The 15873-nt window shown below is 49.0% G+C and overlaps 1 protein-coding gene across 1 annotated transcript in view; it reads right to left on the bottom strand.

Annotated features, from left to right (window-relative positions):
• The window catches only part of MYO5C (myosin VC), a 79439-nt gene extending 65537 nt beyond the window's left edge, over positions 1–13902 (bottom strand). Inside the window, exons 1-7 of the mRNA XM_069492100.1 lie at positions 13755–13902; positions 13137–13273; positions 9262–9372; positions 5863–6028; positions 5241–5385; positions 2295–2451; positions 92–235 (exon numbers count right to left, since the gene is read on the bottom strand). Of these exons, the coding sequence (XP_069348201.1) occupies positions 92–235; positions 2295–2451; positions 5241–5385; positions 5863–6028; positions 9262–9372; positions 13137–13273; positions 13755–13902 (1008 nt within the window). The remainder of the gene's footprint in view (positions 1–91; positions 236–2294; positions 2452–5240; positions 5386–5862; positions 6029–9261; positions 9373–13136; positions 13274–13754) is intronic.
• Positions 13903–15873: the final 1971 nt, after the last annotated feature.

Below are 15873 nucleotides of genomic sequence, written 5' to 3'. Positions count from 1 at the left end.
GAACAACGTAGGTTGTCTAATGAGAATAGAAATATAAACAATACGCAGTACGCTGTGAAAAAAGGAATGTAACAAATACTTTTATCCTTACTTGGAAGACAACTCTGGATTTCTCCAGGAGGTAAGTCCTCATGTTGGCGCCTATAATTTGATTTCTCTCATCAAAACTGATTTCTGTGTATTTCCCAAAGCGACTGCTGTTGTCATTGCGGGTGGTCTTGGCATTTCCGACAGCCTACAAAACACAGGACTTGCTTGAAATAATCACAGTAAAAGACCTTTGCATCGAAGTTATTAGAGCAGTTTCTAGTAAAATCCAACCCTGCACACTGGGGGAGGGTCTGATGCGCAGAGGGAGGTCTGGGGCTGGGGAGAGGAGGAAGCAGCCCTGGTCTTACAGGGAACACGACAGCTGCTGAGCCTGCTGCCCACGGCCCTCCTCACCCTCCCTGGGAGACACCCAGTAGGACCAGAGCACGCATAGGCGCTCATGTTTCATGGCCCTCTCGTCCACTCTTGCTATCTGGGTAACGCCTTAAAAGTCGTTTCATCTTTCCGAGTCTTAATTTCTTTATTTGTAATATAGGAATAATATGCATCTTACTGTTATGGACTGAATATCTGTGTCTACCCAAAATCCGTATGTTGAAGTCCTAACCCCCAGCATATGGTGTTAAAAGGTGGGGCCTTTGGGAGCTGATGAGGTCATGAGGGTGGAGTCCTCATGAATGGGATTTTAGTGCCCGTATAATAGGGAGTCCAGAGAGCTCTCTTGCTCTCGTTTTCCACCATCTGCAGGGACAGTGAGAAGACAGCAATCTGAACCCAGAAGAGAGACCTCACCAGGATCCGACCCTCCTGGCACCTTGATCTAGGACATCCAGTCTCCAGAACTTCGGGAAATAAATTTCTGTTGTTTGTAAGCCACCCAGTCTATGGCATTTTGTCATAGCAGCCAAACTATCTAAAACACTTACAGACTGGGAGGATTAAGTGAGATAATATAAAGTGCCTTAACTCATTCATGCCCCAACTATTACAGATGCTCAACTGAAAGTTCACATCCTTTATCCAACTTTTACTTCTGTCCTTACTTCCTACTGTTTTTCTGCTTAAACTTCCCACTCAACCAAATCCCTCCCTCCCACTCTATGGACACGATTTTTGCTTTTCACTTCTGTTCTGGAATTCCATCTCTCCTCTGCCTGTCCCCTCCCCCTTCCTGAGCACCCTCCATCCTGCCTTCAAGGAGCTCACGGTCCAGTGGGGGAGACAAACCTCAAATAAATAACCAGGCAAAATTATCCACTGGACACTTAACTTGGCCCTGCCTCTTGACAACTTTTCTATTGCTAGTTGGACTGTAAGCTGTCTCTATTGGGCGACTTTGTGCCTCTGGACTGTGAATGACACAGTGTTTCTGTTTTTCCCCTCTCGCCTTATGCTTCTATTTAATTTGAAAATACGCTTCGGTTAGAGGAGTCTTATGCTTAGGAACTGGGTCTTATTCTTTTCCATCACTTCCCACGTTAATCTGGCAGAGTGGCCTAAACAAAGTAGGTGGTCTGAAGCATATTGGGGATTTTGATTTATTAATAAGAAAACAAGGAGAAGAGGTCTAGGAGTTTAATGTTCTTAATTATTTTCTTTGCTTCCAAATAAATTTAAATCAACCCTCTTCCCATTTTGGGAGGCGGCTGGAGCTGGCCTGGGGGGCCCTCCCCTGCCCCTTTCAGGTGCCACTTCCTCCTCGTGGCTTGTCCCCATACCCCAGGGCACTCTCTGTCGGCCTTGCCACCTTCTGCCCCGCCAGTGCTGATGAAGGAGGAAGAGATTTGAAATGTAGCCTTTGCCAATCCGTAAGGTGGAAATACTCCTACCACGACTGATTTCAAACTACCAATGGTTTAGCAATCAGCTTGCAAAACTCCTGAATATTTAACAATCCGCTCATGAAGGTTGATGCCAGTTGGCTGGAGAACACCAGTGATCTCAGTGTGCCCGTGATATCTGTGGTTGAAGACACTCTCGCAGGGGGTAAATGTAAACAGGGGACTCTTGAAATCCCACGGCAGAATTTCCAGCTCGGTGGGTAGAGGAGGAGAGACCCTTGAAAGGAGCAAGCTCTGCCCCCACCTCCTTCAAATCCCACCAGAGAGCAGACTTCCTGGGTCTCTTCTGCCCTCCCTTCTTTGGTCTTTAAAGGGTGGGAGCTTGAGTTGGCAAGGGCAGCACACACGCACCAACCAGCCCCCGTCCCCGTCACGCGCGCCGTCTCCCGCAGTGGCACACACCTCGGTGATGGGATTGGACGCCAGGACCTTGTCCTCCACGTGAGCGGTGCTGCTCGACTTGCTGACGGTGGCGAAGTACCTCATGGCGTAGCGAGCTGACACCGTCTTCCCGGCACCCGACTCCCCGCTTACAATGATGGACTGATTTCTATTGTTTCTGAAGCAAATACATGAAAGGATTTTTAAATGTTAATTTCTTCCCATTAAAAAGGCAACATATGCTCATTAAGAAAAATGCAGATAAGATGGAAGAAGAGAAACTTTGTTTTATCACTCTAAAGGAACTGTTTTTAACATTTCAGTGAATTTCCTTCTAGACTTTTTTTTTTTCCTATGTGGTCATGCAGAACACACATGTGTGTTTCCTGCAACGTCCCCTGTGTTGAGGGTTCCCAAGACCAAACCCAGGTTAAAGATCTGCTAGGAGGACTTGCAGGACTCAGCATATGGTGATACGGCTAAGATTTATTACACCAAAAGGATACAGAGCAAAATTGGCAGAAGGAAGAGGCACGCGGGGCAAAGTCCAGAGTAAACCACGTGTAAACTTCACAGGGTCCTGTCCCAGTCGAGTCACACAGGACACACTTACTTCCTCTAGCAATGAATTTGATTGCACATGTGAACTGCTGTCTCCCGGGGCAGCCCATTACAGACTCGGTGCTCACCTTCTGCCTAGCACACACCAAACTTCCAGACTCCAGCAGGAAAGCAGGTATTCAGCACAAACCACATCGCTTACACCAACAGTTTACGTCTGGGTACCATGAGCCACTTTATCAATTAGGATGGTGGGAACCTTCCCGAAATCAGAGGCCAGACACAGTCCTACCTTGCAAGCAGGCCTCTAAAGATAGCAGCCTCAGGCCTCACGTCAACTCTTTTCTGCACGTCCCACTTGGATATAAAAACATTTCAGAGGAATTATTTTGAGAGCAATTATTCAAAAGATACTTGGGAGCATATGTGCTCTGTAAGCCAGCAGGCTCTGTTACATAATTCAGAGATTTTTTTTTTTTTTTAAGAAAACATGCATTAAACTTTTCCTGTCATAAGACTGTGGTGGTGGAACTTTATATGCTGCTGTATGTGTCTAGCACTGCGTACATGCCTGGTGCTGGGGAACACTTTACACAGATCCTCATTTAAGCGTCACAAAAATCCTATGATGTAGATCTCTATTTTACAGATGAGTACGACGGTGACTCAGAGAGGCAGAGTGACTTGATCAGAGCTTCCCATGTGAACGCTGGAGCAGACTTTAGACATAGCTCCCCTGGCCCAATCCTTTCATTTCAAAGAGAGGAAAGGAAGACTCTGAGAAGGTGAACGACACACCCAGTGTCCCCCAGGTGTGCAGAACGGGGCTGGGGTTATTAAAGCCAGGCCCTCCTGACTCCCAGTCTAGCTTTGAGCAAGGCCAACACGAACCCGCCATGCTGTTATCACAGCTACACACATTGACCTCCAAGGAGAGACTGGCTCTTCAGGGCTGAACTTGGCACAGCCCTATAGTTCCAAGGACCTTGTACTGCTGACACCTAGACTGTAATCACCAAGACTCCCAGGAGACCTGTGGGGAGCCAGGGAAAATCCCAGAGCCAGGGGTGTTTTAGGGTTGGAAGGAATCTCGGTGCAGCAGAAACTGCTAATTCTCTATCCGACATTCCTCCTCCCCTTCCTCCTCGGGGACGATGTGCCAGCTGTTGGCGGGCATGTTGCTGCCCATATGAAAGACATCTCCCAGCCTCCCTCGCGGCCAGGCGTGGCCATGTGAGCAGGTCCTGGCCAATGAGCTGTGAGCAGAAGTGTTTTGTGAGGCTTCTGGGAAATGTCCTTGTCACCTAGAGTATGGAGGAGATGGCTGAGCCAGAGGCTGGCCCTGAGGAGAAGGGTCCCAGCCCAGGGACGGGGGGCTGGATGGCACTGGGTCTCCAATGACCTGGGGGAGGTTTATCTAGCCCCAGACTGCCCATCAGACTCCTCTGCAGGAAAAGCACACACTTCCACCCTGTGTAAGCTACCACCTTCCCCCGGATTAGAAATAAGCAGCAGAACCAGGGATGGTCCTGTCTGAGCACCGAGCTCACAGAGGAGGGCAGAGCTGTAAAACAAGGGCGACGATGGTGGCTCGACAGACATCATGGGAGTATTAGGAGACCCAAGGGAGACCACTGTCTGTGAAAGTTCTTTTGCAAACTGCAAAGGGAGCTACAAAGATAAGATGGTGCTTTTATTTGTCATACTTTACAGATGAGGACATTGAAGCCAAAAGAGGCTACTTATAGGAAAATAAATTATATTTAGAGTTAAAAAAAAAAAATCTGAGCACAAATCCCAGCTCTGCCTTTTGCTGCCTGACCTTGGGTCGGTCACTCTCTGAAGCTCGTTTCACTGCCCAGGCGTCTATATCACAGGCTACTCTGAGGGGGCCCGAGGTGCTATGGGGGTGTGTGTGTGGTGCCTGATCACAGGAGGCTTTTCACACATGTTCACTAGCAAGATAAGAACTCCACAAAGGCCACACAAAAACCAAGTGGCAAAATGAGGATGAAACCCCAAATGTCCTGCAGCTAAAATCTGGGCTAGTCTGTCATCAGACTCTGCTTCCTTACATAGGTGAAAAACAAAAACACTTAAACATCTCACAGCGGAGAATACATCAATACTCCTCCAACCAAACACACTGCAAGAGAAACATGTGCTATTGCCAGACTGACTTTTGACTGCCTAGAAGGAACAAAAGCCAGGAAACCCGGTCCAGACAGGTCAGGTACCTGTGAGAGTCATTTGCTATTCAGTACAGGCAGTCTGCTCAACAAAGCACCCCCTCCGACCTGGCTCTTTTAATGAGCCCAGCCTAGATATCTTCCCCACACTGTGAGGGTCAGCAAGTGCAGGGAGCACTGGCAGAGCACGAGGAAGCCGAGGCTGGCAGGGAGCTACCTGGCCATCTGCTTGTATGCCTCTTCCGCCACGGCAAATATGTGCGGGTCCATGTCGCCCATGTTCTGCCCGCTGTAGGCGTGGATGATGGCATCTCCATAGATCGGCAGTTGCTTGTAAGGATTCATGGCCACCAAAATGATTCCTGAGGAAAGATGCCGGATGCAGTTACAAGATTCTTACTGTCACCCACCTCTCCAGGTTCTTATGAGAAACCCCAAACCTGCGTGACTTTGGGCAGGTCACCTGATGCACTGAATCTCAGTTCCCTGCTGATCACTTACATCTGTGGGCTATTCTGATGGCCGGATGAGATGACAGAAGGAAATGCCCCCAAACGGAGAAGCTTTTGCAATTTACAGTGTAAATAAAATATCATTGCCCAAAATAAGTAGTAAATGTATCCAATCCAATGAGAAACTCAAAACACAAGTTATATCACATCTCTTTTTCTTGGCAGTCCAGCTTTGTTTCTTGTTGAAGATCCTCCCCACCTAGACATCTGTCTTTATAACAAACTCTAGATGCTCTGTAACATAACACGAAACACAAGCACGATACTCTAGAGGGCAAGCACTAAGTTTTGGCGCCATTCCTTACTTCCCGAAATTGCTGTCCTTACCGCTGTAGGTGTAAATGAGTTTGGATTCTGCAAAGCGGATTCGGAGATTGTGGAGCACCGCGGGCTCATGGAGGTAGCTGAGGGCGGTGAGGTCATTCTCGCCCACGAGGATGTCGGGATTCCGCAGCGGAGGCAGGGATTCTGGATCGACAGAATAATCCAGCTCCTGTGGACGGAGATGAAATTACAGTTCTGGAAATTAGAGATTTTTGGTGTTTCTGCTGAACGTCTGTCCTGTCCACCCCCCATCGGAGTCATGGCTGACACCGAAAAACAAACTTACGTATAGCAATGAGCAAACAATCTTCAGAGCTGGCTCCTGGAGTAATAAAAAGTGGGAGCCAGGGGACCAGAGCACTGGCTGTGTGGCCTGGGGCTAGTCATTCACTCTCTGGCCCTCATTTCTCATCTGTGAAGAGGAGCTAGACCAGACCAGGGGTCCTCACAGTTACAGAGGCCTCACTGTGGGTCGGCAGGGAAACCACATGGGCAGGATCCAGGTACCCCACTCCTGATTCTCCTATGGGGGGCTCCACTCGCATGTGGTTTCAATGTTGGGCCATGGAAGTTTTCACTGGAAAATAAGATGCTGCTACCAAAATGACACAATGACCTTACAGCTCCAAGGCTGCAAAGTCTCTATTCAAAGCTGACATGCTTGGCAGAGAGAAGCATCTAAAGGAGCCCATGTGGGTGGCGGTCTCCGTGCAAGGCCCCTGGTGCAGGTGACTTCTGTCTGCAGCCCCCTACGTGCGGGAGGGCTCACAGCTCCCCCTCCAGGCCTGCCTGTTCCTGTCATGCTCAGCCCTGAGCCAAATAACTTTCCCAGGCTGGTTCCTCTTCTGCCAGATTTAACCTAGTTTCCCCAGGTAGCTGCCTGAGCAGAAGGAAGGTGAGATTCACACACGGTATTCTATCTCCTTCACTTTCATTTCACTACTGGGGGAAATGAAGCCCAGAGAGGTAAAGCGACTTGAACAAGGTCACCCAGCAAGTTGTTTCTCTTCTACCTTCCCAGGGGCCTGGGATTCAGTCAGTGCCATTGGCTCCCTGGTCCTGGGCCAGCTCCACAAGGTGGCCCAGCTGCCCTGTAGCAAGTGCCACTATGCAGACCCCATGCCAAGCACTCAACACTGATTGTTTCATTTAATCCTCAAAGTTGCCTTTCAAGGAGGACATGACTACCCCAGTTAAGAGTTAATGAGAGAGGCCGAGGCGGGCGGATTGTTTGAGCTCAGGAGTTCGAGACCAGCCTGAGCAAGAGCAAGACCCCGTCTCTACTAAAAAAAATAGAAAGAAATTATATGCACAGCTAAAAATATATATAGGAAAAAAAAATTAGCCGGGCATGGTGGCCCATGCCTGTAGTCCCAGCTACTCGGGAGCCTGAGGCAGGAGGATTGTTTGAGTCTAGGAGTTTGAGGTTGCTGTGAGCTAGGCTGATGCCACGGCACTCTAGCCCAGGCAATAGAGTGAGACACTGTCTCAAAAAAAAAAAAAAAAAGAGTCAATGAGAGAAGTTCAGCAAGACTGAGGTTATTGTCCAGCATCACAAGGCTAACATGGTGTCACTATGTCACTGTCCTGCCGCCTCCTGTCCAGGCTGGTGGCGGGTCTGTGTCGCACAGGTGCGCAGCTCAGGGCCACCCAAGATCCGCACAGCGGCCCCTGCTCTGTGGTGTCAGTGCAATGATACTTGCGGACCTGCCCCCAACCAGCATATTCTCAACCTACACACTTTGATTTTGAGAATAAAATCAGGAAAATGCTTCTCATACTTAATATTTACTTTCCCTGTCTGAGTTTTTCTGTTTTAAATAATAATAATAAAAACCACTTCCAGTTCAGCCTTTGTGCATGTTACGGGTGAGAGGAACAGAGAGGGAGAGAAAGACAGAACAGATGTCTTTGGGGAAGGGCAGAAAATGTGAAGAACATCAGGTTGACAGGTGGAGGCAGAGGTGACATTTTCCTACACCAAGCAGGCTTTGTCCCTCAAGGCACAGACAAAGGGTTAAGGCAGACAGCGGCCTGGCTGCCTGACACCCACCTGCCTCCCCTCCTCCCAGTAGCAGCGTTCAGGGCCAGGAATGCAGCCACCTGGAGCCCCGCTGATACCACCACAGCAGAACACCGCCCCTGCAGCTGCTGCCTGGGGATTTTCCTCCCCAGACAAAGCCATCTGATCCCTAATCAGAGCCCTCACTGTGCACAGGAGGTCCTGATAAAAGCAGCGAGGAGGCAGGGGCGGGCGCCCCCGCCCACACACGCACGAGCCACGTGGCAAACCCTGTGATGGCGGCTGCTTCTTAACTCCCTTTAACACAGGACGAAACCGAGGGGCCCACTGTCACAGACTTAGCAAGTGGCCGTGCGGGGACCTGAATCCGGACAGTCTGATTGCAGAGGACGTGCCCTTAACTGCTATGGTCCTCTCCCTTCCCGGGATCTCAGGAAATGTCTCCCGAACCCAGGACAGTCTGACTGGAAACACTGTGTCCTGTCTCCACAGAGACCATTTACGTGCTTTGTGAATTCCAGCATTTAATATTCATGTGATATTCCCCGGAGCACCTCTGGGATCCAGGCAGAACACAAACTCTCTGTCCAGCTCTGCATCCAGATACTTGATTCTAAAAACATAAGGTCCCCCTGGCTACGGAGCCAGTGGGATGTCATCACAGCGAGGAAAGGACGACTCATGACGGATATTTAAGGCAAATGCAACATCATCAGAAGCTGCATGATCAGAAGGCACACGCAGCCTTTGGGGGAAACTCCTCACCAGCACCTCCCACCCTGGGAGCAACTGCTGAAGTTCAGCCGCGGCCTCCCCCTCAGCACACCCACACTCATGCAGGCACCTCATAATGTCACACGGAGCTAGGTGTCCCCATCTTCCCACCCCTGCCACGCTCCCTCCTGGCGCTCCCCCTTCCATGTTCCCAACGACTCTGCCCCCCAGTCTCCTCCCACTCCTCCCTCTCCCTGCCTATTTTCTCTCTCTGTCCTCACTTTTCCTTCCCTTTCCCATCTTGATGTTTTTCTCTATCCGTTTATGCCTTGGGCTCCATCTACTTCTTTCTAAGTTTCTCACGAGACCCATGAAGCCAAGATGACTAATCACACTCTGGGGACAACGCTGAGTGCTGGCAGTGCAGCGCAGGGCACGGACCTGGCCAGCGGTGCTGCACTCTGGACCCTCGCTCCAGAGAGTCGTGGTTGACACAGGGTGGCATGGAGACAGGGGGACAAATGCGTCAGTGGGGCCACAGCACCAGCTGGCCATTTGGGGGCCCTCCCTGAGCTGCTCCTACAGGGACCATGTGCCCCCACACCACCCACACCCCAGTTACTGCTTTGTACATCACTGTGGCTCCAAACCACAAGGACCCTCACCGTGCCATCCTCCAGCAGGAGTCGTAGGACTTTGTCACCAACTCTGTAGTCCTTTGATATCTCAGCAGACTTCCAAACTTCCTCAGGATCAGGAATCCAAACCCTGTTGTACTGGCCAACAGAATAAGACAAGCTTCATTTCAGGGTTTTAAAAACAAAAACATAGATCATTACATGGGTTGACACAGAAAAGTTTCTTGCTGTCCACTAGGGCAGCTCCTTCATTAGGAATCCCTTTTTTTTTTTTTTTTTGAGACAGAGTCTCACTCTGTTGCCCGGGCTAGAGTGAGTGCCGTGGCGTCAGCCTAGCTCACAGCAACCTCAAACTCCTGAGCTCAAGCAATCCTCCTGTCTCAGCCTCCCGAGTAGCTGGGACTACAGGCATGCACCACTATGCCCGGCTAATTTTTTCTATATATATTTTTAGCTGTCCATATAATTTCTTTCTATTTTTAGTAGAGATGGGGTCTCGCTCTTGCTCAGGCTGGTCTCGAACTCCTGAGCTCAAACGATCCGCCCACCTCGGCCTCCCAGAGTGCTACGATTACAGGCGTGAGCCACCGCGCCCGGCCCTATTAGGAATCCTTTTACCTCGTTTTTGCTTATAAGGTAATCTTTAGCGTATCTGCAATGCACCAGCCTAGCTTTGCACCAGCCTAGCTGCTGCTTTTTATAGGCAACAGAAATCCCAGAGCGTCCTAGATATACCTTGAAACCGAAAGCCTGGGGATGGAAAAGAAATCCATGGGTCCCCCAATGGAAACATCTCAGTGCTGTCTTTTAGAGTTGGAGCAGAGGGATTTTGTTCACCACTGATTGACAGTGGGGCTCTGGGCCAGACACGTCACTTCTAGTGCCTCGTTTTTCTCATCCATAAAATGTGCACAATGCCTATTTCACAGGTTTGCTGGGAGGTTAGACTATGTACTTGCAGGCACTTTGTAAAATGCTATGGAAGTACCGTCACAGCAGTGTTACTGTAGTCTTACCACACCGGTCAGCAGCCAAGGATGCCCACCGTGGGAAATGCAGAAGTCCACACGGAGCTGTCTAGATAAATTCCCGACAGGCAACTGGTTCACCTGGCTCCATGCTGATGTACAAGTCTGCAGGCAGAACCACGTTGCCATGGACTGAATTGTGTCCCCCAGTATTCATATGTTGAAGCCCTAGTCCTCAATGGACTGCACTTGGAGGTGGGGTCTTCAGGAGGTCACTGAGGTTAAATGAGGACATATGGGTGAGGCCCTGACCCGAAAGGATTATAGGATTAGTGTCCTTTTAAGATGAGACACATGAGAGTACTTTCATGGGCCCTCACCCCTACAGGGGACCCCGAGTGCTGGGACACAGCCAGGCTGCCAGGAAAAAGACTTGGGAAGCTCGGGCTTGGAGATGTTAAATAGCACCTAGGAAAGCTCCTTGACCCAAAGGCTCAATAGCTGGGGCCCCAGATCTGGATGGGTCTTGAGAGGCCATCATGTATCTAACCCTCATTTCCTAGACAGAACTGGCCCCAGGGCCTCCAAGTTCCCCAGGAACAGAGGAGAGACGGGCACCCCGCCAGGCCTATCAGTACGGTGTCCTGCAGGGTCATCTCCTTCCTGCCTTCTTACACTCACAGGCCAAAGAATAGTGGTTTCTGAGCACTGACCCTCGTCATGACAGATGGACTTGCTGAAGGCACCTGTCGAGTGTGCAAACTCTTGCTGTAAGGGGGAGCTTTTGTGCCTTTAGGAGAGAAAGCTGCACATTTGCCTAAGTGCCTGCCATCCTTCCAAATAAACAGTCTCTGAGCACTGAATCTGCACCAGACACCATCCGAGGCTCACAAAGAAGATGCTGCTCTTTGTGAATCTCTGCTCCCTCCCAGCTGAGAGTGCAAACATCATTGCCAAATAATGACTGGACATGGGCCAGCGGAGTGTCTGGCAGGTGGTCTGCTGGGGCCTTCCCTCCATGAAGAAATATTCCTTCAGGTTGAGAGATTGTACCTTTGGTAGTTTTCAGTTACAAAGAAATTCTGGGCAATAAAATCATGGCATTTTAATTTTCTTCATTATAGTTTGATGTATTTTCTACAATTTGCATTGCTTTTATAAGCAGAACAATGTATATTAATCTTTAAAAACAAATATCAAAATATATGTCCACAAAAAGAACTGTACGTGAATTTTCTTAGTGACTTTATTCATAATGGCCAAAAACTGTACACACATTAAAATGTCCATTCATATTAGAATGAATTAAAAAAACAAAACTGTGGAATGCCCATACAATGAAATACTACGTACCAATAAAAAGGACTACACTACTATCACCATGAACACGGATGACTCTTCAAATCATTGTGCTGAGTTAAAAAAGTCTTACACCAATGAGTACCTACTATAGGAGTCCCTTTAAATGACACAGAATTTGGAAAATTCCAAACAGTAATTGTCTCTGAGGGCAGGTGGGGCCAGGGAGTGACGGGGAAGGTGCAGGAGGGAATGTTCTGGGGGTGACGGTAGCATTCTGTACTTGATGGGGTTGAGGTTACACAGAAGTTCAGCACTTTCCAAACCTCAGACAACGTGGACTTAAGACTTGTGCATTTCACTGTCTGTAAATTTCACACAAAGAACTAAACAAATAAAGAACTCTAATTAATAATACACATACTAAAATATTTAGAAGGTATATTTATGTTATGCAGTTTACTCTAAGATGCTTCAAAAAATGAGATGGACTGAAGGCTGGACAGAACAGAAAGATGGACAGACATGTGAAACAACCCATACGGTGAAATGTCCGTGCCAGCATCCACGTGGTGGGAGAGAAGCTCACTGTAAAGTTCTTTCAACTTTCCTTTACACTTAAACTTTTCATACGAAGATGTTGGAGGAAATAAAGAATAAGAATAAAACAAAGTTCAGGGTACCAGTACTAGACTAGGACAATGTTGGATGAGGATACTATTAGTTAATATAAATTATCTTACTTAACCAAAAAACAATTAAAATGTCATTGGTTGGCTGTCAGTCGTAAGTACCTAAGTTATCTGAGTTGCTTTAATCTATGACAGCTCGCAAAGAGCAGGAGCTTACGGAAAGGTGACATGGGGCGGGCACGTTTTGAGAGAGAATGGAAGAATGACTTAGCAGGCAATGACACATCCTCCAGTGCACATAGGCGGACAGAAACTGTATAAAGAAACACAGACGCACCCCTCTCAGACACACGCACACCCCCACACCCACACACACCCAACCACACACATCTTTGTTGCCATGGGCTACACATTTTCTACATCAGGTCTGCGACTGAAAATATTTATTGCTAACCTCATGAAGCTCAAATCATTAAAATGGAATACCCTGATTTATCAAGAATTGGCCACCATAGAATTTCAGAACTGAAAAGTTCCTTGGAGATTGTCTACTCCAAGTTGTGTGTCAAACTTATTTATAAGGCTGCAGAAAGCTTACTTCAAATGAAACGGTGGCAACCCGCTATGGGAAACAGGTGAAAGTGGAGGTGTTCTGATGGAAGCCAAGGTCCCCGAGGTCCTTCCGCGGAAGCCTGGGGCGCTGAGAAAGTCACTAGGCCAATCAATCCTTTAGTTTCACTGATCTTCCAACTCCAGCCCAGAGAGGGTGATAACTCACCAAACACCACACAGACAATCTCAAAGGACCAGGATTCCAGTGGAGCCAGGGGCTGTGACTCCCAGTTCAAACTTGTTAATTAAATGAGTCTGGCCCTAGAAGTAATCCTGAATTCTCAACTGTGACCAGGTACCTGAGTTTACATGCTCTGCTGGCAACAGTTTAGGATTAGTTTCAGCTACAAGTGGTATTAATGGTCGTCAGTATTAGGACATATGTAACCACCGTATGCTGCTCTGGCGTGAAGACCAATGACTCCTCGGCCCGGTATTCCATGCCCACACCCTGTGGTCCTGCCACAGGGTGGCTGTCTCCACTGCCATATGCTGCCAGGCATCGAGAGCGCGGCAGCTGAACCCAGCCTGGTAAGTAAACATGACGATGGTTTACTCAGCTCCCTGGAAGTTCCACCCATGCGTTCCTTCCCTCTTCCCTCACATTCCTCTACCCACAAGGCAACTGCTGCAAACCAGAGGGAGAGCTAACTTTGCAGCATTTAGACAAATAAACACAGTCCGTGCAAACAATGTGACTAGCTCTCACCTGACCAACCGAGTTTGGTGCCTTTCCCTGAGCCTTGGGCCTGGGACTGCCTGCCAAGGCCTGCGGCTGAGCAGATGGGGGAGACAGGGCCACCTCCCGCCCTCTCCTGGTGTCCTCCCCTGCGGAGGCCCCAGCATGAGCCGAGGCTTGGGACCACTGAGCCTTCGGAAGCCTTATGTGCCCCAGAGCATGCTGAGCCTCCCACACCACCCGCACAAGTGAGAGGACAGCATTTTATCGTGTTCCCTGCCTTTCTGAGGGGTCTCCTGGCATGAGCCACAAAACGGCTTGAAGACTTACATGGAAGATGGGACAAGATGGGACCAGATGGGATGACCCGAGTTTCCCTCCTAGAGCCGCTTTCTGGCCTCGAAGGGAGTCTCCACACCCCAGGGCCGCCGGGCCAGATGGTCACACCAGGCTCCCTCTCTTCCTCCTCTTCGCTCATTCCTGGAAGGCCCCTTCCCCTCCCCCCACATCCGAGTCTCCCAAGGTCCTTCCCAGTCTCTTCTTGTGATAGGCTCTTTCTGGAGAGTTCTATTCCACAGCTTCCGCAACTGCCTGGCATGTGTGCATCTTTGAGACCTCGAGCCCAGGTCCCACAATGGAACTCTAGACCACGTTTCCAATCGCCTCCCAGACGGCAGCTCCCAAATGTCCTTGAATACTCTCAAATTCCAAAGTCAAGTGATGATGACGCCTACCCCAATCCCACTCCTCCTCCCTAGCTCTCTCGCCCCTCGTGTCAGAATCCTGGGACAATGCTGGGCTCCCCCTCCGTGTCTCCACCCCAACAACCATACAGTCACCAGGAGCTAGAAAGCCTACCTCGTAAACAGCTGTCACCTGCCTGCCCCTGCCCACCACCGCCACTGCCATGGTCATATGTCAGCCCCTACGCAGCCCCCCAGTCTTCCCTTGACTGGTGCAGCAGCCTCGGAGGGCTTCCCCGACCAGGCTGAGCGCCAGGTTTCCTTGGCCACACACACTCCCTCAGGCGGGATGGGAGTCCCCATGGGTGGGGCCTGGCAAGAGGACAGCTTTGAGAGCCACCCCGCTGTGGATTTTGATGACTAGCCAGGCCTGGGGAGCCACCCTCCTAGCAGATTTTCCTACTCAGGCCTCACCTCCTTTTCAATCCACCCTCTGCCTGTTGCCACCCCAAGCCACTAGCAATTTCTGGAACATTCCAAGCTCTTCCTTCGTTCTCTGCTATGTACTTCTGTTCCCCTACCCTGGCCCCACCCATTCTCTCCCCATCAGAGCAAACAGCTCTGAACAGCTAAGCCTCACTCAAGATTCCCCTCATCTGTGGCACCTTCCCTGCCACCTTCAGCCCCAGGCAGGGCTGGAGGCTTCTGTGTCGTTCTCTCTGCCCCTGCCCAGGTGTCTGCCTTGCCTCCCATCTCCCCACAGGCGTTGGAGCTTCAAGAGCTTTGTTTCTGCCCTGGAACCCAACGCAATGACTTCCTGTAGCCTGCACTCCATAAACAACTGCTGAACACAGATTCAAACTCCCAGTGGTTCAGTTATACCAATTAAAGACTGAACTTGGTATTTTTATCTTTTCATCCTTTTTCTCCTCTTTTGAACTACCCATATGTAATACAATGGACAAATACAATTTTCCAGAGCTATTAACAATATCTAGAAGTCTAAAAGCTGTTTAGAATAGCCAAATGGATACTCATTATGCTGAACTTTCCCCTTAGTTCAGACAGGGACTCTGGACTGTTAGTCAAGACACTTTACCTTGCACATCTGAGCAGGGCTCCTTTGAAGATATTTGTGAGTTCCTCATGCACAAGCGAAAGAAATAGATGGTTGAATGATTATAATTAGTGAATCTGTGGCTAAACAGTCATAACCTGAGTCCTAATAATGAGCAAGAGCAACTTGAAAAAAAGAGAAAGGTCTCTAGAGACAGGCCACAGAGCTCTACTGCCAACCCCTCCATCCATCGCTTTCACCTATTATCTTAGATGAAAAAACCCCACAAAGCGCATGTATCAAATAAGCAGATGAAATGATTAATTAGATAAATAGTCAAGATTCAGAAGGTTTTGACAAGCTACAGAAACTCTGGGCAGTAAATAACAAGATGACAAATTTAATAGGGATAAATGCAAAGTCCAGTATTTAGGTACCAAAAATCAACTGTATTATATAATACCATGAATATAAAAAACAACAAATCTTTATTAAGCATTATGTGTCAGGTATTGTGATAAGGATTTTATACAGATTGTTTAATCCCTACGGTGACCCTCCAAGCTGGTAAGCACAACTAATCCATTTCACAGGTATGGAAACTCAGAGAGGGTAAGTAACTAGCCCAGGGTCACCTGGGTCATAGGAGGCAGAACCAGGACTTAACTCGAGCCATCAGTGACCACAGTGCCTTCCAGGGGCAGAGCAT

Source organism: Eulemur rufifrons, chromosome 2 (genome assembly GCF_041146395.1).
Source record: "Eulemur rufifrons isolate Redbay chromosome 2, OSU_ERuf_1, whole genome shotgun sequence".
Classification (NCBI taxonomy): domain Eukaryota; kingdom Metazoa; phylum Chordata; class Mammalia; order Primates; family Lemuridae; genus Eulemur; species Eulemur rufifrons.
The sequence above is the reverse complement of the archived record's forward strand: the minus strand, read 5'-3'. Positions and strand labels throughout refer to the sequence as shown.